Source organism: Symphalangus syndactylus, chromosome 1 (assembly GCF_028878055.3).
Source record: "Symphalangus syndactylus isolate Jambi chromosome 1, NHGRI_mSymSyn1-v2.1_pri, whole genome shotgun sequence".
Classification (NCBI taxonomy): domain Eukaryota; kingdom Metazoa; phylum Chordata; class Mammalia; order Primates; family Hylobatidae; genus Symphalangus; species Symphalangus syndactylus.
Genome location: NC_072423.2, coordinates 87,228,265 through 87,253,856, shown reverse-complemented (window position 1 = coordinate 87,253,856; position 25,592 = coordinate 87,228,265). Strand labels below are relative to the sequence as shown.

Here is a 25,592-nt window from a genome sequence, read left to right as displayed (position 1 = left end):
CACTCTGCTATGCTACCTCTGTCATCATTGCTAGCACTTCAATTCAGACCCCAGAGAAAAACCACTTAGAATACTAAGACTGATGCTGGAGCTACTGAACCTTTTCCCTTGTATCTGATCCCAAAGTGTGTGAGGTTTATGTCTGTTATCACATATAATGTAGTAAGAATAAGAACCACAGAGTCAAAGAAAAGCAAGAAAAATCCTTGGTTACCTAGTACAACACACTTTTTACAGCTAGGGCAACAGCCAAGGGAGGTTAAGAGACTCTAGTCAAAGATTTGTGGGTGAGAGACACCATTGAATCCTGGTCTATTGCCTGGCTGTGTGAGTGTAGGAGCTAAAGGAGACAGAATAGGAGGGGTCTGGTTTCTGGGCTTGGGATAAAGGAGTACCCCACTCTTTTGTTGCAGTTAGATATATCCTTTGTGAGATATGAACCCTATTGGAGTCAAGAGATCCACTTGGTTAATAAATGATAGAACAATCTCAGTGGCCTTGAAGAAAGAGTAATGGAAGGTTATAATGACTTCAGTCTCAGGGGAAAAGATGGAGAGTTAATGTTCTAGGAGTGGCAGGGCTTCTAGACAGTACAGAGAAAAATATGTGAAAACTTGCTCTGTGCTGATCCATTAAGTGAAGGAACACACACACACTTTTTGTCCCTCTATCTCAACCTAGCCTCTTGTGTCCCTGCTCCTCTGATTAGAGTGTCTGTTGCTCCCTCTTATTTACTATCTTAGTAAATAAAGATATTTACTAACCTGGGAACGAAGTGGTGAGAACAAGGACCTGGAGAGTGTCAAACTCCCCACCTCGGCTGTTTTACACAGTGAAGTTGGGGCTCGAAGTATCTTTGCTGTGAACCCTCCTTTCTTTTCTGAGCAAGTGGAAAGTATAGTAATTAGGACTTCGGAGTGAAAAAGCTCTGGGCTTAACATCTAACCAGTTAGATCATGCTGAGAGCTCAATGGTCCTTCTCTATAAAAGTAGACTAAGAAGTGCCCACATTGAATCATTGTCAGAATGTTTTACTGCAGCTTCAAAATGGGCATGGGAGGGGGCACACCTTGTCTTTAAAAAGGAAGATTCTAACAGCTTTCATCACTCCATGCAAGTAATTTGCTGTTTTATTGCATTCTGCAAATCAGATATCATTCATATCCTTCCCACTGCCTTGCTTCTATTACAGATACTTGAATGGGAAAGAGGTGAGGATAGTGCCTACATAATCTGACCCTCCTTCCAGTATCTGGCCTGTTGGTTTCACACAGCTTTGGTTTTCATAGTATTTCCATGACCTGTGAGGACAAAAAGCACTGTGATGTTTTAAAAAGAGAAGCTCAGGGGCATACAGCCAGCCTCTCAACCATGCAGAGCCAATTTCTTCAACATGGGCCCCTGAGAGGCAGGGCTGAGTTCCACTAGAACTGACACCAGATTCTTTTGCCAGCCTAGTACAAGGTCCACATTACAAGCCAAAGCTCAGAAATTTCTGGAGGAGGTGTATCAAAATTTACTCTGCGAGACTCTGCTGAACTGGCTGCATCAGGGAGAAATTTCGTCTCCCAGAAGGGTGCTGCTCATCATTTCTTCCGGAAACATCTGCAGAGACTAGATTTTCAGGTGAGGACTCATTACAAAGTATCAGATATACAGGATGAACAAGTCTAGAGATCTAATTTACAACATGAGAACTATAGTTAATAGAATTGCATGGTATATGGGATTCATGCTACGTGAGTGGAGTTTAGCTGCTCTTTACATAAAAACAACAACAAAAAATAAGTAACTGTGAAGTAATAGATATATTAATTTGCTTCATAATGGTAATGTTTTCACTATCTGTATGCTCTCATAACATCATATTGTATACCTTAAATATCCACAATAAAATTTATTTTTTAACGTAATTATTGCTTTGTGACATCTCTTCCACTTAAGTAAGTCAAATTAAAGTGCCCATATTGCGTTATGCTCAGAATGTGCAGGCAACTATGCTCAAGGAAAAGGAGTAACTTCCACTTAAGAAACACATATATGACAGCAATTTTGTCAATGGCAGTTTGCTAGCTACCATGAAAATCCTTAGAAGTTTGTGCTCTGGACTTGGAAGCAGGTGAATGAATATAATACTGAGTGTGTGGAGACACAGGAAAAATTACTATTTTTAATCCTGGTCACATTATAAGGGAGGCAGTTTTTTTCCTTACACTACTAATAAGAAGGTTGTCGCGCTGAAAGTGAGAGAGGAAATAAGTAGATCAATAAGAAGAATACGGACAAGATTTATTGTTTATTTAAATTATACAGAAAACAAATTTTACTTTAAAGATTTAATCTACAATAGTACTACCACCATTTACTTATTTATTCCTATTTGCCTTTGTTCTCTCTTAAATTTGAACTTTATGTGTTGTATGTGAACTCTTTTGTGTCCTATATTTTCTCATTTTATTTGAACACTCTCCCATGTGTCTACACATATTATATATTATGTCTGTATGCATTATGTTAATGCCTTAGGGTTGCATCACTCTGTTGGATCATATTTTATGTTATCTTCCCCTATTGAGGCACATAGAGATTTTATTCAGGACTTGCTTATGTTCATGTGACTTTATAAAATTCTGTTTAGAGTTTTTGTTTTGTTTTGTATTTAGAGACACTCTTGTTACCCAGATTGGAGTGCAGTGGTATGAACATAACTCATTGTAACCTTTAACTTGCTGTGGGCTCAAGTGAGTCCAGGGTTGGATTCCACTGGAACTGACATCAGAATTTTTTGCCAACTTAGTACAACATCTGCATTACAAGCTGCAACTCAGAAATTTCTGGAAGGGTTGTAACAAAACTCGCTCTGTGAGACTGCGGTCAGATTATGTGGGCATAATCTTCCTCTCCTTCCCATTCAAGTAGCTGCAGTAAAAGCAAGGTAGTGGGAAAGATCTGAATGAGGTCTGACTTGCAGAATGTATTCTTTTTTTCTGCTTACACAAAACAGCAAATTACTTGCATGGCGTGATGAAAGCTGTTAGAATCTTCCCACCTTAGCCTCCTGAGTAGCTAGGGCTACAGGTGTGTGCCACCATACCCAACTAATTTTTATTTTTGTAGAGATTGGAGTCTTTCTCTGTGGACCAGGCTGGTCTCAAAGTTTTGCCCTCAATTAATCCTCCCTCCTTGGCCTCTGATAGTGCTGGAATTACAGGTATAAGCCACCATGCTCATCCTAGAGTTGTTTGCTTCTTTTAAATTGTTTTCTTTGGATTAATTTCCACTTCTGTAATAACTGGACCAGGATCAAAGATTCTGAAGTTTATGCCCAGGAATGCTACTCATTGCCCAGTGCTGCCAGTTACAGTGATTGTGTCAGATTTCTTGGAAGAACCTCAGTCTCACTAGCTTTCAGTTTACCCCAACCAAGCATGAGAGCCATACTTGGTTGTTAGTTTGTAAGTACATCCTTAAAGGGTGGTTCCAAACTCTACTCTTCAGAAAATATAGTAATATCACACCCCACAGACTTGACATTAAGCTCTACTTTGCTTTGCTACTTCCTTCTGAGTTGCCTCTAGAGAAAAGACAAGATTAGCCTTTAGGAATGTTATATTTTTATCATCCTAAGACCCTTAGATATGAGATATAGTCTGGAATTTTCTTCAAGATATAATGTAGTACAAAACAGCTGGAAACTTTTCTCATGTCCAGAATATATTATGCATTTAACACATATGTGTTTATTGAATGAATATATTAATGTCTCTATACTTTTGGAAAATGGAGTGATTAGACAATTAATACAAGCATTTCATGTATTCAATCATTTGTTACTTATGTATTGAGGGCATACTATGTGCCAAATACTGTGATAAGAATTACTGATAAGAGAATAAGTAATATGAGCTTCCTGCCTCAGAAGAACTCAACATCTAGAAAAGAAAACAAAATTCGACTTTAAAACATCATGTTGAACAGCATAAATATATACGATATTTATCGATTGAAAGAAGAAAACTTTAACCCAACATAACAAGTTATATAATTGAAATATGCATAAACACTTATGAGAGCACAGAAAAGGGAGTGACTTATTCAGACAGACATAAGAGACAGTGAAAAGAGCACTAGGGATAATAGGCTGTACAAGTAAACTTGAAGGGGTAAGTGGAAGCTTAATTTAGAAGGCAGAACTGAAGTAGGAAATTTCAAACTGAGGATAAATGTAGAAAGACCAAAGATGCTAAGCAGACACTGTGTTGAAGAAATGCACTGTGGTCTTACATGGTGGATGGTAGCAACAGAAGAGGCTAGAAGGGTAGACTAGAGTCAGATGGTAAAGGAAGAATCCGTGGGCTAAGATATTAAGGTAGTTTCTTTTTATATATGCTCAGATCAGTAATTAGCCAGACTCTAGGAACTTCCTTCCTTCCTTCCTTTCTTTTCTTTAATTCTCTCCTTCTTTCCTTCCTTCCTTCCTTCCTTCCTTCCTTCCTTCCTTCCTTCCTTCCTTCCTTCCTTCCTTCTTTCTTCTTTCTTTCCTTTTTATCTTTTTCTTTTTCTTTCTCTCTCTCTCTCTCATCTCTCTGTTTACTCTCTCAATGAAGCTCCACCTTGGCCTCCTTAAGCTCCAAAACCTCCATAAGCTCAATCAGTGAGAGTCCTTGTGCTCTGGTTAGATTCCATCTCCATGAACTTCAATCTGAAAATTTCCATCAGGAAGTAAGCTGGTGCAATTCTAGGACTCATCTTTTCCATTTTCCTTTTCTCAGGGATCATAGTTCTTTCTGCATGTCCTGATGTTCAACATATGAAAATTGTTACTGTTTTAGGTGGAAAGGTAAACTCAAGTTCTGTTATCCTATCTTGGCTGGAAGCACTGTTACTGGTAGTGAATTCTTATGGGTCTGCAGCAACCTCAATTCTCTCTTAGAAGAAAGAATTCAACTGAGGGGCATAAGGTGGAAGGAGAGACCAAGGCAAGTTTTAGAGCCACAGTGAAAGTTTTTTTAAAAGCTTTAGCTGGGTGCAATGGTTCACGCCTGTAATCCCAGCACTTTGTGAGGCCGAGGTGGGCAGATCACAAGGTCAGGGGTTCGAGACCAGCCTGACAAACATGGTGAAACCCCATCTCTACTAAAAATACAAAAATTAGCTGGGTGCGGTGTTGCGTGCCTGTAATCCCAGCTACTCAGGAGTCTGAGGCAGGAAAATTGCTTGAACCTGGGAGGTGGAGATTGCAGTGAGCTGAGATTGCACCACTGCACTCCAGTGTGGGTGACAGAGCAAGACTCTGACTCAAAAAAAAAAAAAAAAGCTTTAGAGCAAGAAGGAAAAAAACTAAAGTGCACTTGGAAGAGAGCAAAGTGGGTGACCTGAGAGATCAAGTGAGTAGTTTGAACTTTTGCCTCGGGGTTTTATATGTTGGCTTATTTCTGGGCTCTTGTGTCCATTCTCCCCTGATTCTTCCCTTGTGGTGGGTTGTCCACATGTGCAGTGGCCTGCTAGCACTTGAGAGGTGAGCATGTGCAGTGTGTTTACTGGAATTGTATGCATGCTCACTTAAGATGTTCTTCCCTTACCAATCAAATATCCCTAGAAGGTCACATACCAATTAAACTTCACCTTTTTGTCTCTGAATGCACATGCTTGAGCCCACTTGCCCAACTCCTGAGATCTTATCAGGAAGCTGCTGATCACCAGTTTTAGGTTCTCTGTCTACTGAGAGACTACCTGATAGGTGGCTTGTGGGAGTGGGAAGGACCTTCGGGTCTGCACTAAGTAGAAGTAATGAACTAGTGGCCCTCCTGAACAGGAGATTTGTGAGAATGATAGGGCTAAAACCTAAAACTGCAATGCCTGGGATTTCCTCTGCTTTTTCAACTAAAAATGGCTCTTTCACAAGAAGCTGCTCCCTGTATCTCCTGTTTTCTCTGTGTGATCTGAAATTGTCTTGCACACCTACCAAACTATCTGGCTTGAAGACAAGTCTGCCTCTTCTTTTACTTCACATACCATGTGACTTCTTAAACACACACTTCCTGTTATTCATGCACCCATGGCTCTTATAGCATTTGTGCAGCAGCAAAGGTATGAGCTCCTTGCAGATATCCCCTGAAATTTATACGTTTTTATCCTATAAGCTTGGATGACATCCAATCCTCTCCCTATCTGTTGGCACATTGCCAAAAAAGACACAAATTTAAACCCCAGCTCTGCCAGTGCTTTATGATTTAACATATGCTTTTTGTTCCTGTCACAACCCAGGGCCAAGTTTTTCTGGAGTTTTTGAAACAGTTTGCCCTCCTGCATAGGGCTATGACACCTTAAGGATCTCACCTACGTGCTTTTTTTTTTTTTTTTTTTTGAATCAGCACTTCTTTAGGGAAGGGGAAATTCTTCCTTTACCATTAGCAAGTTCTTGCCCTAAGTCCCAAGTCCTCCAAAGTTTCCTCCTTTATGTCGAGGGCAAATAAACATTGCCCTCTCAAATCCAAGGGTTGCCGTTTTTGTAAGCATATGAAGGCTTTTCATGAGTGTTCTTCTCACTTTCTCCTACTTCCTCCTGTAGTCTCCATTTCTCTAATCACTCCTACTCCCTTCTCAATATGCATCAAGACCTTCAAGGTCATATTTAAAGGGAGGGAAGTCCAGCCCCCTTATGGCAGTTAGCTGAAAAGCAGACTTCTCTTCTACTTAAAGAACATACAAAATGAGAATCTGAGGAAAGAGATAATCATTTTTATTTTTTGCTTGAATGCTTTAAGCAAGAATCACTGTAAAGTCATGGAGACAAGGATATAGGCCAGCCCAGCAGGTGCAAGAGACCCATAGGACAGAGATGATGGTTGGTCCCAGGCTGACAGATTACTATTTGAACAGTGATAAAGATAAGGTTAGAGGTACAGGGTAACACCAGTTCATTCCAGAACCCCAAGGATGAACAGGAGGCCTACTGTTCACTTCAGTATCTCCTCTGTTCTCAAGTGGACAATCACAATGAGATAGGACCAAGGGTAAGGGTACATGGTAAGACCAGTTAATCCGGAACCTTAAGGATAATGGGGATGCCCCTTTCAGGATAACAGGAAACTAAGAAAGGACACATTCTTTTCCTTTTTCTTTTCTTTTTCTCCTCCGTTTTCTCTTCACAGATGGGTAATCATATCTCCATAAAACAGGTTATGACACCCAGATATATACCCCCAAACTAGGAAAAGTTTGAGTCCCCAAACCTTAAAACAAAAAACTAGTTTTTCTTTGTAATACTTGGCCTAAGAATGGAATGAGAGAAAATTACAAAAGTCAATCTTGGAACCCAGTGCCCTCATGCAGGAAATTCTCAAATTAGCCTTCTCGGTCTTTTATAATGAAGAACAGAATAAGGAGGACAGGGCTAAGAAAAAGGAGAAATGCAGGGACCAGAGGCAGGTATATTGTCCTCTCAATACTCAAGAGTCACCCTGCTACAGGGGACCCCTAGGCTGCCCATCAGTGAGACATGACAGGATCAAAATCCTCCCCCTGTCCCCCTTGAATCTGGCTGGCTACTACTGCCCTGACAGCTAGCAAGAGGCCAAATCCACAGAACAACCACTAGTACCCCTCTGTCAGCAGGAAGCAGTTATAGAAGACTGACTTTTGTCTATTTTCTCCAAATAATTGGGGTCTTGAACTCATGGTGGGGGAAATGTTACACAAGGTAGCTAGCCAGGCATGAGTAGGGCAGGAGAAGGCTCCATGCCCCACACCCCACACCCAGATATGTCAAGCAACCATCAGGTGATGGTCCAGTGGTTATTAACTGTCTCTCTAAAATAATAATTAGTCACAGCCAGTCCCAGCCAGAGTCAGTTTCCGAATACAAAAAAAAAAAAAACCTGAAAATGGTGATCGGCAGCTTCCTGACAAGACCTCAGGAGTTGGGCAAGCAGGCTTAAGCATGTGCATTCAGAGGCAAAACGGCAGAGTTTAATTATGATATGAACTTCTAGGGACATTCGACTGGTAAGGGAGAATGCCTCAAGTTAGCATGCATACAACTCCATGCTTACACTACACATGCTCACCTACCACATGCTAGCAGGCTGCTGCACATGTGGACAGCCCACCCCCATGGGAAGAATCAGAGTAGAATGGACACAAGACCCCAAAAGTATGCCTACATATAAAACTCAGTCAAAAGGTCCAACTGCACACTTGATCTCTCAGGTCGCCCACTTGGCCCCCTTCCAAATGCACTTTGCTTCTTTTCCTTCCTGCTCTGATGCTTTTTAACAAACATTTACTCCTACTCCAAAACTTGCCTTGGTCTCTCCTTCTGCCTTCTGCCCCTCAGTCAAATTCTTTCTGTTGAGGAGGCAAGAATTGAGGATGCTGCAGACCTCTACAGATGCACCGCCAGTAACAGCAACAGTCTTTTCAGTGATGTTCTAAAACCACAAGGTTACCTAGGTATGGAATCTTGCACCAGACCAGTTTTAATGCAACACCCTCTCATAGCCCTACCTTCACTTAGAAGTTACTTTGCTCTCTTCCAAATATCCCAGTTCCAAAATAGAACGCAGTGACACAGCATCTTTCTTCATTTTTCAGTTGTGATGTTATGGAATGTTAGGTAATCCCAATTTGATGCAGCTAGTCAAATATGTAAAAATGCTATTTTTGTATTACTTAGTAATTTCTACAAAATGTACCACAGATCCTAGCATAAGGCTTAAAGATGGAATTAGCCTCAAAGTGTCAGGCTTGGTGAGAGTACAAGTTTTGAATATGACGCAGTAATAATTTTTGAAAGGTTAATTGTTTATATTTAGACCATGTCAGAATGCCTTTTATTAAAATGCCTATATCAAAAAATCATGCAATATATAGGACTTTGGCTCAAGTGGGGAGAAAGAAGAAAAGGAAGAGGAGGAAAAGAGGAGTGGTGGTAGTAATCAAATAAATAACAAATGTTCAGTGCTTACTATAAGACTGACAATCTATTAAGCACATTGCCGGTATTTATTCCTTTAATCCTCACAAAAATTCTGAGTGATATAGTGCTATTAGCCCAACTCCCTTTGAGGAAACCAAGGTACAGAGAGACTAAATAACTTCCCCAAGGTTACACAGCTCATTCTCAGAGGAGTCAGGAGAATCACTGATAGCAACTAAAATTCAAAAGATATTATGTGTATTTAAAAATGTGCTTTTTCAATCTAAAATGAAGCTAATGGCTAGAAGTCATCAAAGGGTAAGAAAACAGAGCTGAAAAACTCAGATAAAGCTCCTTGTGTTTTCCACCAGTCTCATCTTCTCTTGGATTTGCTGAGGACTGCAGTTGAAAGGCACTGAAAAAAAATCCTGGTCATTAATACAGAACTTACTACTCTTGTTTCAGAATCTCCTCTAGCTTTTCTCATTCCTATATGTTCTTTGGTTGTCTTTCTAGGCTAAGGTATCCTCCATGATGTTACCATTACAAGGTGCCCAGATGCTGCAGATGCTGGAGAAATCCTTGAGGAAGAGCCTCCCAGCATCCTTAAAGGTGAGAATGGAAAATTCTGAGAGGAGTAAAGAAGACAAACTTGCTGTGAAAGAGGAGGGAAGGGGACTGACATTTATGATGCACCTATTTACCTATTTTGAACCAAGCACTATTTCATGTTTTCTCTCATTTAGTTTGCCTTACCTCTTTACAAGATGTTTACTGTTATGTCCATGCTGCTGTTAAGAAAATGAAGACTCAGTTAACTGATTTTCTCAATATACCACAAATACTGAGTTGCAATGCTATGATATGAACATAGTTATGCCTTAGTCTAAACACTGCCTTTTGCTCTGTGCTGACTCAAAAAATTACTTCCTTGCTCCTTTCCAAGAAGCATTTTATAATAACATTTGAAATTTGCCCAGAGTTCTACAAAGTTGGCTGAGGCTGCATATTAATGTTTAACTTGTTTATTACAAAAGGACACTTGCCAGTGAGAGGTCAACCAGAATGAGTCTTCTTTGAAATTAATAACAGATCAATTTCTATTTTAATGTAAATTTCCCAATTGCTCTGAATTTAAGGCATGTCAAGTTACTTTAGGGCCAGCTCCCAGTATCTCTCTTAACCTGGTATTAATAATTAGAGGTCTAAGAATTAAATAAAACATATATAAATATATATATAAATGGATATATATAAATGCCTACATCCAGAACTATGCAAGAGCAGTTCCAATGATAGAGTCAGATTCCTGTCTGTATATACATACATACATATATACATATATATATATATATATATATATATATATATATATATTTAGCAACCAAATGGATATGGCTCACTCCAGTGGAACCCAAGTACAATTGTTCATGTATATGTGTGTATGTGTATCTCTTTAGTGGACAATTATTTTTACATTTGTATTGTTTCAGAAGACATTCCTATATAGTGCATACATTTCAGGTAAATACATTCAAATTACCCATTCCCTAAATGATTTGTTATTCCCTTCTTTCAGTATAAAGGAGAAAATATTAGCATTCTTTTATTTGTGATTATATAGTTTTATTTTCATTCATTAGAGATGCATTAATGAGACAACAAGCTTTATTCTTTATTTATTAACAACACAATATGGCTTCAAGTAAACTAATCCAAATCTAAAGTTACCCACCTTGCAGCTCCTACTAACATTAATCAAAATTAGCTAATATTTAAGTGGCTTCACATGACAATCCTTAAGATATAAATAACCTCCCAGAGAGACAGAACATTTTTCTTGGAAGGCATATTAGTTAGACACTGTATGTATACTTACTTGAGGTATTTTTATGGTTAGTGGCTACTCTTAAAAATTCTCTAGGCTAAACATTTTTTTCAATACTCTGTGATGTAGAATTTTGTGCTTTAAATTTCTCCTTATTCCTTGTCTTAAGTAGATCCTAAACATTTTGAGAAAACTCTAGGTGTTCCGCAAGGATTCCTTCTTGGAACCCCTCTATGGTGAGGTAAGGAGGCCCTCATGACTCCTCCCTTCCATGAGGAAATAGCATTCCTCCTCTTTGGTTGCATACTAAAAGACATACATTTTCCCCTAATGGAACTCTAAAATTTTTTATGCCAGTTGCTTTTAATGGAGGTGTCTAACCTAGAATTCACTAATACTCAACAATTACTTGAGGTCTAGTTAAGAAAATGTCTGTCTATTCTTCTGAGTGTTAGATATAAAATGCATAAAGATGTCCACTACAACTGATTCAACTGATAACAGCTGCCTCACTAAGTTCTGTTCACTAGTGTGAAAGGAAAATATCTGGCGCCCCCAAAATCACTAAAGAAAACTCAAGCTGGAAACTGCTTAGGGCAAACTTGCCTCCCATTCTGTTTATTAAACGTTGCTAAGATAGATGCATATCTGATTGCCTCTTTGGAAAGGCTAATCAGAAACTCAAAAGAATGAACTGTTTGTCTCACGTATCTGTGACCTGAAAGCTTTCTCCCTGCTTCAAGTCTTCCTGCCGTTGCTTCAAAATGTCCCTTCTTCAATATGTCCCACCTTTCCAAACCGAACCAAAGTACTTCTTACATATATTGATTGAGGCCTCATATCTCCCTAAAATATATAAAACCAAGTTGTGCCCTGACCACCTTGGGCACATGGCATCAGGACTTCCTGAGGCTGTGTCAGGGGCACATCCTCAACCTTGGCAAAACGAACTTTCTAAATTAACTGAGACCTGTCTCTGATTTTTGGGGTTTAGATTTTGGTAACCATGGGGGCATTCTGAGTGGAGATGCCCCTGGCCTTTCACAAATCTCCTATCGGTGCTTGGTACCAATATGGCTAACGTTATGGCTCAAACTAATAGGACAATTTGCTGAGGTCTGCGAGCATCCCCTCCAGAGAACCCCTGATCTCCCCTAATTTGGTCAAATTATAAAGTTTATTTATTCCTAATTAGATGGGGAGGAAGGTCTCTTTGAAAAGGAACCTCTATTTTACTTTTTAAACAACTAAAGTTAGCATTTAACAACTACCTGATGTTAATTTCTGCTTACACTTACGGTGCTCAGAAATCATGTAATTTGGGTGATCATTGTTAGTTTTGCTTAACTTTTTTGTTCTTTGTATTTTTCTTGGTCAAATCAAAAGGAGAACCCTAAATTACGAGGAACAAGACCTCTGATGTGGGAGGAAAAATGGCTAGCAAAAGAGAAAAAAAAAGATTTTGAATTTTGACTACTAAAGGGGCTTTATTTACATTATAAGGCCACCTTTTTTCCAGACAAACCAAACTGAAAGAGCAATGGCTGTACTTCTGAAAAAGCAGCATTTTATCCTAACTGAAATATGGTAATAAGATTTTTTAAAAAAAATTTAAGGAGCTCAATTGTTAAAAGTCAGCTTAATTAAAAGGCTAACATCCAAGATGTATGTGTGTATGTGTTCATGTGTGCATGTTTGTATTTGAAGGCCTTCATGTTTTTATTTTCATTTATTTTTCTCTCCTAAGACCTTGTCTACTTTTGTGCAAAAGTTTTTTTGTTTTGTTTTGCTTCTCAGTTGACTGAATTCTGTTTTCACCTGATTTTTTTTTTAACTAAAATAGTTATTGCAACAAAGGCTACTTGGGTATTTAAGAAAAAAATGAAGTTTAATTTTATTTTTAATTTGGCTGAAAGAAAAATAAAAACACCTCCTTCTAGCATCACCAGACTTTTTTTCTCTGTACCTTATGTTGTAAATATTACTATTTGATTTCACCTGAGTTGTTTCCTTTAATGTGCAAATTTAAGGCTATTTTTCTGAAAACTGCCTAGGGTTTTGAAACAGGTTACCAAGAATCTGAAATGCTAAGATAGAAAAAAACGTGCGGGGGATCTTTATAAATCTATAAAATGTACTCCCGTCAGCATGCCTAATTCATCTTTATATGTATTTATGTCTTGTATACAAAATATTTCACTACTAAAATATATAGAGTTCTAATTAATTGATTTAAAGAAAAAACAAAAGTGCTTAAATTTGATACTAAAAAAGAAAAGACTAGTCAAATGCTTTTTCAAGTTTATGTAACTTAAATAAAATCTTTAATAAATAAGCTAGCTTTAAAATTTCTGGTAAAGTAATAGTAAAAATGTCTTAAGAATTCCCAGCATACATTTTGTTTACATTTATTAATCAAGCAAATTTCATACTTATCCCTGCCAAATACTATAAGATGTCAATGTTTGGCATAGGGGTTACATAACTATGAACCCAGACCCAAACAGGATAATCATTGCTTGTGTAATTTTTAATAAATAAGACATTGATATGGGTTTAATGAAAATAGCTGCATCTTTAATTTAGTAAGATTACCATAACTTCTAATCCTGTGGGTTTAGGCAGTCTGGTCCACAGTCAATAAGGAGGTTTGTTTGGGGAAAAGACTGTTATCCTCTTTGTTTCAAAGCTAAACTGTAAACCAAGTTCCTCTCAAAGTTAGTTAGGCCTACGGCCAGGAATGAATGAGGACAGCTTGGACGTTAAAAGCAAGATGGAGTCAGTTAGGTCAAATCTGTTTTCACTGTCTCAGTTATAATCTTGCAATGTCAGTTTTATAACTTTAAATCATGAATATCACAGTTTTCATAAATAATCCAGGTAAACAATTAAAATAATTGGGGTAATGTAATGGGATAAATATCTGTAGGCACACTGGTCATAATTTAGCATATGAAATTATATTAAATTAAATAATAGGCATTTCATTATTTGGGTATCTTCCCATAAAAATATGTTGTAGGAAAATATTCTTGCTAAAAAACAAACAAACAAAAGTGTGTATTTTTTTTAAAGAGGTGAACAAGTTTTTTTCCAATTCAAAGCTTATTTAAAGGTTATGTATAAAACAAGGTAAAAGGGACTAGGACTAAAAAAGGATATAAAAAAGCTATTTTTAACAAACTTTTTTTAGGTAAAAAAGCTTAAAGAGAAATAATTTTATATAAGACAGAATCTTGTGTGGTAAATTTAATCCTAAAATAAAATAAGTGGTTGTTTAAAAAACAGGGATGTTCAGGACAAACCAGAAAGTCCAAGCATGTCATGAACAGTCGGTGTAAGTCACAATAAGAGGATTTCTATATTTAAAAAGTTTATATAATCAAGTTGTCATATTATTAAGTTTTCATTTGCTTAGAAAAAAACTGAGGTAAAATTTTTTAATTAAGATTATTACACCCATGTATCTTCCTGTATATGCTTTTAAAGTCCTTGTAACATTGAATCACAGAGCTTTAACTCCTGCATCTATAAAGCCTACCAAGTCCTGCTAAATTTTAAACACTGACAGCAATTAATTGACCTGTAATCCTATTTTGTAATTTCAAGTGTTTTAAACTTATATTTGACAACTTTCCAAAATTGAATTATAAATTATGTCTTTTTCTGACCTAATTAATTCTTTAAGACAGTAGGTTCCTCTAAGTACAAAAATGACACAATTTGGCTTATGTGGTATCAAAATTATACAGAAGGCATTGCCAAATATGAATTGGTGTTTGGTTTTCTTTGGGCCGTCTTTGTAATAAATATGTTATTGGTATGTGTTCCAAAATTATGGGAAACTCCTATAATTATAATTTAGTATACATTATCAGTAATAATCATACTGTGTGCCACAGAGGTAATAAATTTTCTTGTCATTTGTATCTTTTGACAATGGCTACCTTAAACCTTTTTTTCATCCATGGAAAATTGTTGTCTTGTTTTGGTCATCTTTAGAAGGTGGTTTTATAATCAGCTATAAAACTCCAACAGGTGCTCTTAAATGCAGGTTTCTGATACTGTGTGCCACAGAAGTAATAAATTTTCTTGTCAATTATGTCTTTTGACTATGGCTGCCTTAAACCTTTTTTTCATCCATGGAAAATTGTTGCCTTGTGTTGGTCCTCTTTAGAAGGTGGTTTTATAATCAGCTATAAAATTCCAACAGGTGCTCTTAAATGCAGGTTTCTGATAACTTTGGAAATTGTGACATCAGAATAGAGAAAAAACTTTCAGAACTCATAGAGAGAGAAAATGTTAATGAGTATCAAGCAAAATAGGAATTAACTACATGGACTGAATCAATCTTTTTAACTTTTTACTTGAAATGTTTGCTGATCCTTTGTTTTTCAGTCTTAAAACTTTTCTTTTGAGCTATTGTTAGCTTTTAACAATTTAGCATACTCCTATGAACAAATTTTGGAGCATATTTGTTTCTCTCTACCTGATTTCTCCAGAATTTGCAAATTGTGAGTATTCTTAACTTATGGTAATACATTTATTTGCATAAGTGCAATAAGAATCTGTTTTCGTTTGTAACAGGAAACAATTGGAGAAATTGGTTATTTTACTAAGGCTTTAACTGCTTTCTTTTAAGAAATCAAACTTGACTTATGGAACCAATAAAGCACTTGAAAAAAATGGCCGTATATTTTGTGTACACAGTCCCTGTACAGGGTTTCTGACTGTGGTAAGTAAAGAATGTCACTTTCTGACAGACACAGAAGCTCCAGGTTTAACATGGAACCTCAAGAGGAGAGGAAATTCATCCAACTTATAGGTATTTGATGGCACAAATTCATGGCTAGGCTTTGCTTTAAAAAGTCTTATCTGAGACTCCTCCTATGGAACAAAGTTTCATCAAAGCCAATTTAAAAGCCTATGTAAAAAATAATTATTCTTGCTGCACTGTATACAAATAATTAGGCCAAGTATAATAAAGCAAACCAGTCCTACCATAATTTGTTTTTAGTAAAAACGGGAAACTGGAGAGAGAAAAAAAACTATATTTCAAGACTACAGTACACCTGTTGTTAGATTCTAGTCTCGCCTAATGTTATTTTTCAATTTTTATTATTTTCTACAATTTGAACTGAATTCTATTTTTCTTGGCTACAAGTCTTAAAAATAATGTTTTAAATTTATTTTTCTTCTCTTTTTTTCTTCATTTTTCCTAATTTGAAGTCTGAAAACTAAGCTGGTCTTTCTTAAAACCCTGCAAACTGAAGCCAAACAATTTAAACTTCAGAAAAAAATAACAGCAACGTATTTACATACATAAGCCACTTTCATACCTGCCTATTAATGTATGGATTTTAGAGTAATGTGGCCTACATCTATTTTTCCAGGACTGTTCTTTTGTTTGTTGTTGTTTTCTCTCCCTTTCACGCCTATTTTCTCTTCATAGGACATGAGACTTCACAACATGCTAAAAATGAGCTCTTGGGACCTACCCATCTATCAATAAACTGTCCTAGCCATAAGACATTAAATGAAACCTGAGACTAGAGACTCATTTTATTGTAAAATGCTTTCTCCAAAAGATTTTACAAAAAAGGTGGGGGGCATATGAAAGGAAAATATCTTGGACCCCCCAAATCCCTAAAGAAAACCCAACCTGGAAACTGCTTTGGTCAAACTTGTCTCCCATTCTATTCAAAGTTACTAAGATAGATGCATATCTGATTGCCTCCTTTGGAAAGGCTAATCAGAAACTCAGAAGAATGCAACCATTTGTGTCTCACCTATCTGTGACCTGAAATCTTCTTCCCCACTTCAAGTATTAGTGCCCTTGCTTCAAGATGTTCCACTTTTCCAAACTGAACCAGTGTACTTCTTACATATATTGATTGAGGTATCATATCTCCCTAAAATGTATAAAACCAAGCTGTGCCCCAGCCACCTTGGGCATGTGTCGTCAGGGCTTCCCAAGGCTGTTTCACAGGTGTGCACTCAATCTTGGCAAAATAAACTTTCTAAATTAACTGAGACCTGTCTTAGATTTTCTGGGTTCACACTAGGTTTGGGGTTCAGTAGGACTAAAAAGGATTTTAATAAATTAGGCCACAACAGTAAGAAAAAATAAGAGTTTCACATATTTTCATTTTTGCAATGGATAATATTGTAGTGTAAATACATTTTAACAGGCCCCAGGTACAAATGTATAAAAACGTAACCATTATATTTTGCCAAAACTGTACTAAATTTCTATATTAAGCCTCCACTCATGGCTGAAAACAGAATTAATTCAGATAAACTCAGACTTAGTCGATTTAGAGTTTTTTTCACCTTCATTCCCTAGTCTAACATCAGTATTTCATGTGGGATAGGGGGCAGCAGGAGGGAAATATACTGCTATAGTTCTATCATCTATCCTTGATGGAAAGCATTCAAGTGCACAGCACCTTTTTGGTGTATTTCCATGCTGGTATCAGCTGAAGCTTCATGTTCACAATGGTCATGAGATCTATGCTGACATCCACTACTGCATACCACAACCCCCAAATCATAAGGACACTTACTGTCTGTGGGGTTTACTCTCACTCATGTCCTACCCTATCTTTCACCCCTCTCTCTCATTAGTTTGTCCAACAGGGCAAGGGTGGGGATCTAAGACCGGACCCAGGCTAGGGGGCCCCAAGCTTATTCTCTTGAGCAATAGGCTATAGTCTCTGCTGACTGATGAGAATTCAGTTAAGCTTTCCAGAGAGTTATATGGAAACAATGCTAAAGACTTTTAAACATGTAATAGCCTTTAAACCAGCAATTACTCTTCTGGATATTTTAAGAAAATGTTAGGTACCTATGCAAAGATTCCTGTGAAAGAACATTCTATAAAGAATTACTTACTTAAGTGAAAAGTTGAAAACAGCTGAGATGCCATCAACTGGCAGGTGAATAAATTAACTGTGATGCATCCATATAATAAAATTTTATTCAGCTATTAAAAGTAATTGAAAATTGTTTTGTATGTTTGTGAATAGAGAAATAGGTATACAATATGTTCAGTGGTGAAAAATAGCAAATATCCGTAATTTTATTATTGAATAAAAATCTGTTTAATCTAAAGGCTCTGGTGGACAACTGGCCTGATTTTAATAGAGTGGTTGTCTGCCCTCTGTGTATACAGATTAAAAAGTAGCACACAGAGATTGTTTGACCTAGATTCTCCATTTGGATACTTTGTATCATAAAATGTCATGATTTTATAGAAATAATTATTGTCCTAATCAGGCAAGAAACTTTACTGACTTTTTCTAATAACCCTCTCAATTTCTTGGGATCCTGCAGGTTTATGGAACTGTCTTTCACATAAACCATGGAAATCCGTTCAATCTGAAGGCTCTGGTGGACAAGTGGCCTGATTTTAATACAGTGGTTGTCTGCCCTCAGGAGCAGGTAAGTTTCCATGTGTGAATATTCTTCTATATTTATATTAGCTGTGTGCCTATTACATTCTTAGGAATATGGTAGAGTCAGGGCATGCAGAAGTAAATCATAGTGATAGTCAACAAGTCCCCATCCTCAAGAAGCTCAGAGTCTGGAAGACAAGATAGATCAACAGATAAAGTGTGAAGTATACAAGAACAGAAGATAAACAGGACACAGAAATAGGCCAAATAAAACCTGATTAAACTATGGAAGTCAAAGGTGGGGCTACCCGATAAGTTCAGTATACTTCTTGGTGGAGATTTCATATGAACTGGATTTTGTAGGAAAAATATGTTTTTGTCAGGATTAGAAGGAAAAGTGGACATTCTAACCAGAGAAAATAGCAAGAGCACTGATATGAAGTTGTAAAAAAAGGGCAATGAGTTAGAGTGACTATTGTATTAGTCTGTTCTCATGCTACTAATAAAAACATATGTGAGACAGGGTAATTTATAAAGGAAAGAGGTTTAATTGACTCATAGTTCAGCATGGCTGGGAAGGCCTCAGGAAACTTACAGTCCTGACAGAAGGGGAAGCAAACACGACCTTCTTCACATGGTGGCAGGAGAAAGAATGACAGCCGAGCAAATGGGGAAGCCCCTTATAAAACCATCAGATCTCATGAAAACTTACTATCACAAAGACAGGATGGGGAAAACCACCCCCATGATTTGATTATCTCCATCTGGTCCCTCTCATTATACGTGGGGATTTATGAGAACTATAATTCAAGGTGAGATTTGGGTGGGGACACAGCCAAACCATATCAATTATGAAAAGCAAAACTATAATGATAGAACTTCTATACACATTTGAGGAAACACTTAAAAATTATTGAAACTAAACAATTAATACATTTCAAGATAAAAATGCATAAGCTTATTTCAAAACATCAGAAAACACAAATATACTTTTAATACTAATAAAGTTATTTAAAAATCACTTTGTTGTGAGAACACTTAAAATCTACTCTCTTAGCAATTTTCAATAATACAATACATTGTTATTAACTATAGTCACCGAGTTGTACAATATGTCTGTTGAACTTATTCCTCCTATTATAACTATTATAACTGAAGTTTCATATCTTTTGACTAACAACTTCCCAATTCCTCTACTTTCCCCAACCTTACCTGCTGATAACTACCATTCTACTCTCTACTTCTATGAATTCAACATTTTTACATTCTACATACAAAGGAGATCATGAGGTATCTGCCTTGCTGTGTTTGATTTATTTCACTTAGTATAATGTCCTCCAGGTTCAACATAGGGGAAGCAATACATATGCTAATTACCCTGATTTAGCCATTTCAAAATGTATACATATTTCAACACACCATATTGTTAATAAATATATTCTATCTTTAATTTGCCAATCAAAACAAAAAATAAACAATGTATGAAATGAATAAATTTATGGCCTGAAAACTAAACTGAAATAAAATTATTTGATCTTTTAAATGTGGTCTTAAGCAACAAAATGTCAGTGGTATCATTGCTGACTTGTGAGTGTGTTTTTGTGCAACATTTTCCAACTTTTTAAAAAGTTTTTTAATTCTATCATAGTTGTGGTAATATTTTCATCCACCTTCTTCCTGTAAATAGTTGTATGTGTCATTTACTAATTTGAGGAGCTCTTTCCATGTAAGTGGATTGTTTGTTTCTCTGGAACTGCAATTGGTTTAACCAACATCTTTTTTAAAGAAGACATTTTGAATTGGTTTTTAATCTTCTTTGGTATCAATATCAAGTTTCATATTGCCATGGTCATAGTTTGTGTATTCTGCAAGTCTTTGAACTGTAGTAAAATTTATGCTTGCAACATAAGCTTTCCCTTGTCAATTGCCTTTCTCTTCTTCCTGTTGAGAATGATGGTGGTAAGAAGAATGCTTTCTAAATGGTTATGTCTTTTATTTGAAATTTTAATGTGATATGTGGATAATGAATAGTATTGTTCTGGAATTTTCCAACATAAATTGAATCTTTGAATCTTTGATCTTTATCTCATTATTTAAATAATTCAGAAATAATTATATGCATACAAACCCACAGTTAGATAAAGGAAATAAGTTCTAATGTTTAACATAGGATGACTATAGTTAACAGCAATGTATTGTATATTTCAAAGTAGATTGAAGGAGGACTTGAAAAGTTCTCAACACATGGAAATAATAAATATTCTAGATGATGAAAACTGTGACTTGATCATTAAACATTATATGCACATAACAAAATATTACACATACCCCATAAATTTTTACAAATATTATGTATCAATAAAAAAGAAATAATTATGATGCACCAATAAAACTACCAATATTTTATTACTTAGAAATATCACAGTATAAAATTATATGTAATCATAAAATATAGGGATGTGTTTTATTTCCTTTTTCCTAATGATAACAGGATATGACAGATGACCTTGATCACTATACCAATACTTACCAAATCTACTCCAAAGATCCCCAAAACTGTCAGGAATTCCTTGGATCACCAGATCTCATCAATTGGAAACAGCATTTACAGATTCAAAGTAAGTAAGAGGAATGGGATGTGTGCTGACTCACTTACGTGTCCTGAGCAAGTTTTCATATGACTTATACCTCCTTCCTCCAAGCTCCAGACTCCCAGCCTGCTGTCAATTTTGCTACTGTGTGGTAACTATACCTGTAAAAGGTGGTGGACAGTGTGGGAAACCCTAAAATTTGCAAAGAATGGGCTTCATAAAGGGAACCATAGTATAATTCCTTGGTACCAAGGATTTATGACATATTTTGCAGCTGTATCCAGACTTTTTAGGGTGATTGGATGCTGAAGAAGAGCCTTCCCTCTGGCCTTCTATTCCTGTAATAAAAATGATAGCTTATTTGGCCATAGAATACTTCCCAGGTCACCAAGAACAACTATCATGGTTCCAACTATGCTCTCTGGAGATTCCCTAGGATGGCATTTTCCTATTACTTGCTGTGTAATCTTAGTTAAGTGATTTAACCTCTTTGAGATTGTGTTCCTCATATATAAAAATGAGGAAAATAATGTTACCTAAAACACAAGGCACTGAAAAGATTAAATGAAAGTGACTAGGAAGTGCTTAGCATAATACTTGGACATATTAGTTAATGTTTGCTGCGTAGCAAACCTAATAATTCTGTGAATCAACCATTTGGGCTGAGCTTTACAAGGCAGTTCTTCCACTGGTCTTATCTGGGCTTACTCATGTAGCTGCAGTTGATGGGTGGACCATGGCTGATTGCTCTTACGTGGCCTCACTCACATGCCTGAATGAGAGTTCTGCTGTTAGTTCCTGACAGCTGGTGACTGTGGTGACAGCATGATGGCAACATGTGTCTCTAGCAGGCTGGCCCAGGCCTATCTTAATGGTATTGGTCTTAACATAATTGGTCTTAACCAGGAGCAAAAACAAAGGGAAAGCCCCAATGGGGCAGGCACTTTTAAGCCTCTCCTTGCATTAAATTTGCTCTTTCCATCGATGAAAGACGGTCAATGTGGCCAAGGTAAGTTGCAGTGGAGGAGGGGACTATCCTGGGGAATGGATTCCAGGAGATATGGGCAAATCATGGGTCATTGCCTCATATTATCACACCAGGAATGTAGCTTAGTAGATGTTAGCTACCATTTTTTAAATTTACCTACTAGGATTATCAAAACTACACAATTACGCAGCCCAGAAAACTTGGTTCCAGTGCAGATACTGCTGTTAATAACACAATCATAACTGAATCCATCCCTAAGCATGTTTTCACTTAGGTAAAACAAAAAATTACACAAATCCTTACTGTTTGAAATGCTTCTTCCCCGGTGCTGTAAAGAAATAGCACTTGAACATAAATTTAATTTCCTCAGCAAGGCCATTTTTACTTTCTGCGGAAAGGGTACACTCACCAGGAATTTTGCCATGAGAGTACACTGAACAAAGGAGACAGGGCTATCTATAACATGACATGTCCACCCTACTGTTGTGTCTGGTTTCCATTGGCTGGAATGGGACCTCACATTCTGCATTTGTCCCAACTGCCTAGCAACTTAAAACCTTTTAAAAGAGATAAAGGCAGAGGAGAACAAAGGAAGGGGGAAGTAACTTGTGGAATGCTGAGAAAGATAAAACATCTCCAAGTAAGGAAGAGGAACAGGCTATCGCCTAATGCTTGCTTGGACCAGTATAAGCATGCCAGGGTAAATATTTAGGCTAAATTGTGAGAGCTAAGAACACAAAGCACATTGATTTCTTTATTATCTTCTAGCAGTTATCTAAGAATGCTAGCACAGGTCTTTGAATAAATTTTGCTTCTAAGAGGGAAGTTACTATTGATTCTTAATTAGTTGGGGAGGAAAGTCTTTCTGAAGAGGAATCTTCACTTTTTAAATTACTATGGACATGGGTCACACAGTGGTAGTACCAAGCCCAGAACCAAGATTTTATGATACTAAATCCCAGACACTTCTTACTCTACTGCAGAACTTCACTCTAGAATATATCTAAACCACTACATCTCTGCTTATTATACTGTCTAGGTTCACAGCCTAGCCTGAATGAGGCTATACAAAATCTTGCAGCCATTAAGTCCTTCAAAGTCAAACAAACACAACGCATTCTCTATATGGCATCTGAAACAGCCAAGGAACTGGCTCCTTTCCTGCTGGAATCAAGGACTTTATCTCCCAGTGGTGGCAAACCCAAGGCCATGTGAGTTTGATAAAATCCAGTCTATATCACTCACACCTCTCAAGTAACCTCCCAACTTCTCTCCCTGCATTCATTCTGGCTTTCCTACAATCAATTTTGTACAAAGAAATCAGAATTGCATTTTTAAAAAATGTAACTCAGAACATATTTCTCTCCTGCTTAAAAGACTCCACCATCTCCCTTCTCATCTTGAATAAGCCAGGCCTCTGGCCACCACTTGGACCTTTATTGCCCTTCCTGCTTTCTTCCTCCAACAGCTCTGACCTTCACTCTGTTCCTCTTTCGTCATAAGCTCATCTATATTCCAGGACTTCACATTTGTTATTTCTTCTGTCTACTCTGTCTCTCAAGACAATAGAGGTCATAGCAAATACAAACCTTTATACTAATGGATTTTGTTTTCTTCTTGGACCCTCCATAGCAACCAAGAGATGTTTAAACTCTCATCCATGGATGTTACCCATGCTCACTTGGTGAATAAATTCTGGCATTTTGGTGGTAATGAGAGGAGCCAGAGATTCATTGAGCGCTGCATTCAGAACTTTCCCGCCTGCTGTCTCCTGGGGCCTGAGGGGACCCCTGTGTGCTGGGATCTAATGGACCAGACTGGAGAGATGAGAATGGCAGGCACCCTGCCTGAATACCGGCTCCATGGCCTTGTGACGTATGTCATCTATTCCCACGCCCAGAAATTGGGCAAACTTGGCTTTCCTGTCTATTCTCATGTAGACTACAGCAATGAAGCTATGCAAAAAATGAGTTACACACTGCAACACATTCCCATTCCCAGAAGCTGGAACCAGTGGAACTGTGTGCCTCTGTGATGCCAATCCTGAACATAAGACAGTTTTGGGCAGGTCTGGGCATATAATTTGAGGAGTGGATGGTGGATGAAAAGAAATAATAAATTGTAATCTGCAGTAAAGGAGTAGGCACTGTTTGGGCTCTGGGGAAGCAGTGTGATGTTCAACAGCATCGCCATGGTCCCTGCATTCACAGGTTTCTCAGTGGGAAGCAGGCCCAGGTCCTCTTACATTTGACATATGCAATTTAGCTCCCCACATTTCCAGGACATCTATGACACTTCATAAGATACATATTGCTCCAAATTACTTATCCTGGAATCCCTAGTTCCTCAGTTGCAAGACCCTTGCCAGTTTTTCTGGGAGCTGGGAAGAGGTGAATAATATTTTCTGGCACTATGACTTATTTCTTTCCCTTTTTACAGCCTTTCCCTTATGATCAACAGGTGGACTCTCCTCAATAGGTCTTTAGAGATTATCCTCTCCTGTTATTGCTACTTTATAGGTACATTAAATATACTAGACACAAATATATATGGGATATTAGGCTAAATACAGTATACATGATATAGCAGAGAATGTTACTAGAAGAAATACCAACTGATGATATCCTATCCTCTCCAAGCTCCTATTCCAGGAAAAAAGATCCAGTGTTACTCCTAACGATGAGCTTCCAAAACCCACCACAACTCCTAAATAATAAAGAAAGTTTTGTGTTTGACTGTATACAATTTTTATTGTGTTTGTTCAAGCTAAGTGGTTCATCATGGTGAGAGCATGAAAGGAATGAGTGTATGAAAAGGGGAAGGTGGAAGCACCTTGACCCAGGGATGTGATGGTTTATTGAGGAGAGATAGGTTTTGAAGGGAGAGGAGACAGCATGAATACCTGCTTGTCCAATTAGCCTCAGCACATTACTAATCTTAATTTGTTCCTGCTGTAACAAAATACCTGAGACTGGGTAATTTATAAATAACAGTCTGAACTTATTTGTTTATTTAAAATAGTAATAAAATAATTAAAAATTTATTTATCACAGTTCTGGAGGCTGGAAGTCTAAAACCATGGTGCCAGCAGATTTGGTGTCTGGTGAGAATCCAGTCCCTGCCTCCAAGGCGGCACATTATTTCTGTGTTCTTTGTAGGGGATGAACACTGTGTCCTCACATGGCAGAAAGACAGAAGAGCAAAAAGGAGCCCAGCTAATTTCCTCCAGTCCTTTTTTCTTCAGCACAAATCCCATCCATAAGGGTGGAAGTTCTCGTGGCCTAATTATCTCTTAAAGACTATCTCTTAATACTGTTGCATTGAGGATTAAGTTTCAACATGAATTTTGGAGGAAACACAAACATTCCAATTATAGCATTACTTCAGAATGCCTGAACTCTATTATAAAGTTTAGATAATTGTCTCATACAAGAGTAGTTGAAGGGGAACAGGAGAGATAATCTTTCAGGTTGCAACAGGTTAGGACAGTTTTCTATTTTTTTTTTTCTTTTTTTGAGACAGAGTTTCATGCTGTCACCCAGTCTGGAGTGCAGTGGCATGATTTTGGCTCACTGCAGCTTCCAACTCTCAGGTTCCAGCGATTCTCCTGTTTCAGCCTCCCGGGTAGCTGGGATTACAGGCATGTGCTACTGCACCCAGCTATTTTTTTGTAATTTTAGTAGAGATGGGGTTTAACCATGTTGGCCAGTCTGGTCTAGAACTCCTGTGAAAGGGGAACAATAAATGTTAATCACCTACAGATTGTGTTTGCTCCATGCTTTCGGCATTGTGCTTGCACTGAATAAAAGCAAGCAGCTCCACCTTCTCGGAGCTGCATTCTGGCCACTTGAGCCAGGCAGTTACCTAG

General features: G+C 37.4%; 1 protein-coding gene across 2 annotated transcripts; it reads left to right on the top strand.

Annotated features, from left to right (window-relative positions):
• The first annotated feature begins 1,518 nt into the window (after positions 1–1,518).
• GLYAT (glycine-N-acyltransferase) lies at positions 1,519–24,776 on the top strand. Of its 2 annotated transcripts, none has more exons than XM_055267873.2 (6): positions 1,519–1,626; positions 9,437–9,532; positions 18,084–18,191; positions 20,637–20,763; positions 22,764–22,935; positions 23,357–24,776. In XM_055267873.2, exons 2-6 carry the CDS (start codon positions 9,452–9,454, stop codon positions 23,757–23,759), a joined length of 891 nt encoding a protein of 296 aa, XP_055123848.1. In that variant the 5' UTR covers positions 1,519–1,626; positions 9,437–9,451; the 3' UTR covers positions 23,760–24,776. The 2 variants fall into 2 exon arrangements, with proteins under 2 accessions (XP_055123848.1, XP_063470678.1); XM_063614608.1 differs by lacking the exon at positions 1,519–1,626 and adding an exon at positions 8,648–8,751 and having other exon boundaries at positions 23,357–23,983.
• Positions 24,777–25,592: the final 816 nt, after the last annotated feature.

Excerpts from the sequence above, each read along its gene's own strand:
- GLYAT (XM_063614608.1), top strand. The coding sequence starts at position 8,656 with ATGCTATTTTTGTATTACTTAGTAATTTCTACAAAATGTACCACAGAT. Across the intron at positions 8,752-9,436 it reads GCCTCAAAGTGTCAGGCTTG|GCTAAGGTATCCTCCATGAT; the intron begins GTGAGAGTACAA and ends TTGTCTTTCTAG. Across the intron at positions 22,936-23,356 it reads GGTGGCAAACCCAAGGCCAT|CAACCAAGAGATGTTTAAAC; the intron begins GTGAGTTTGATA and ends GACCCTCCATAG.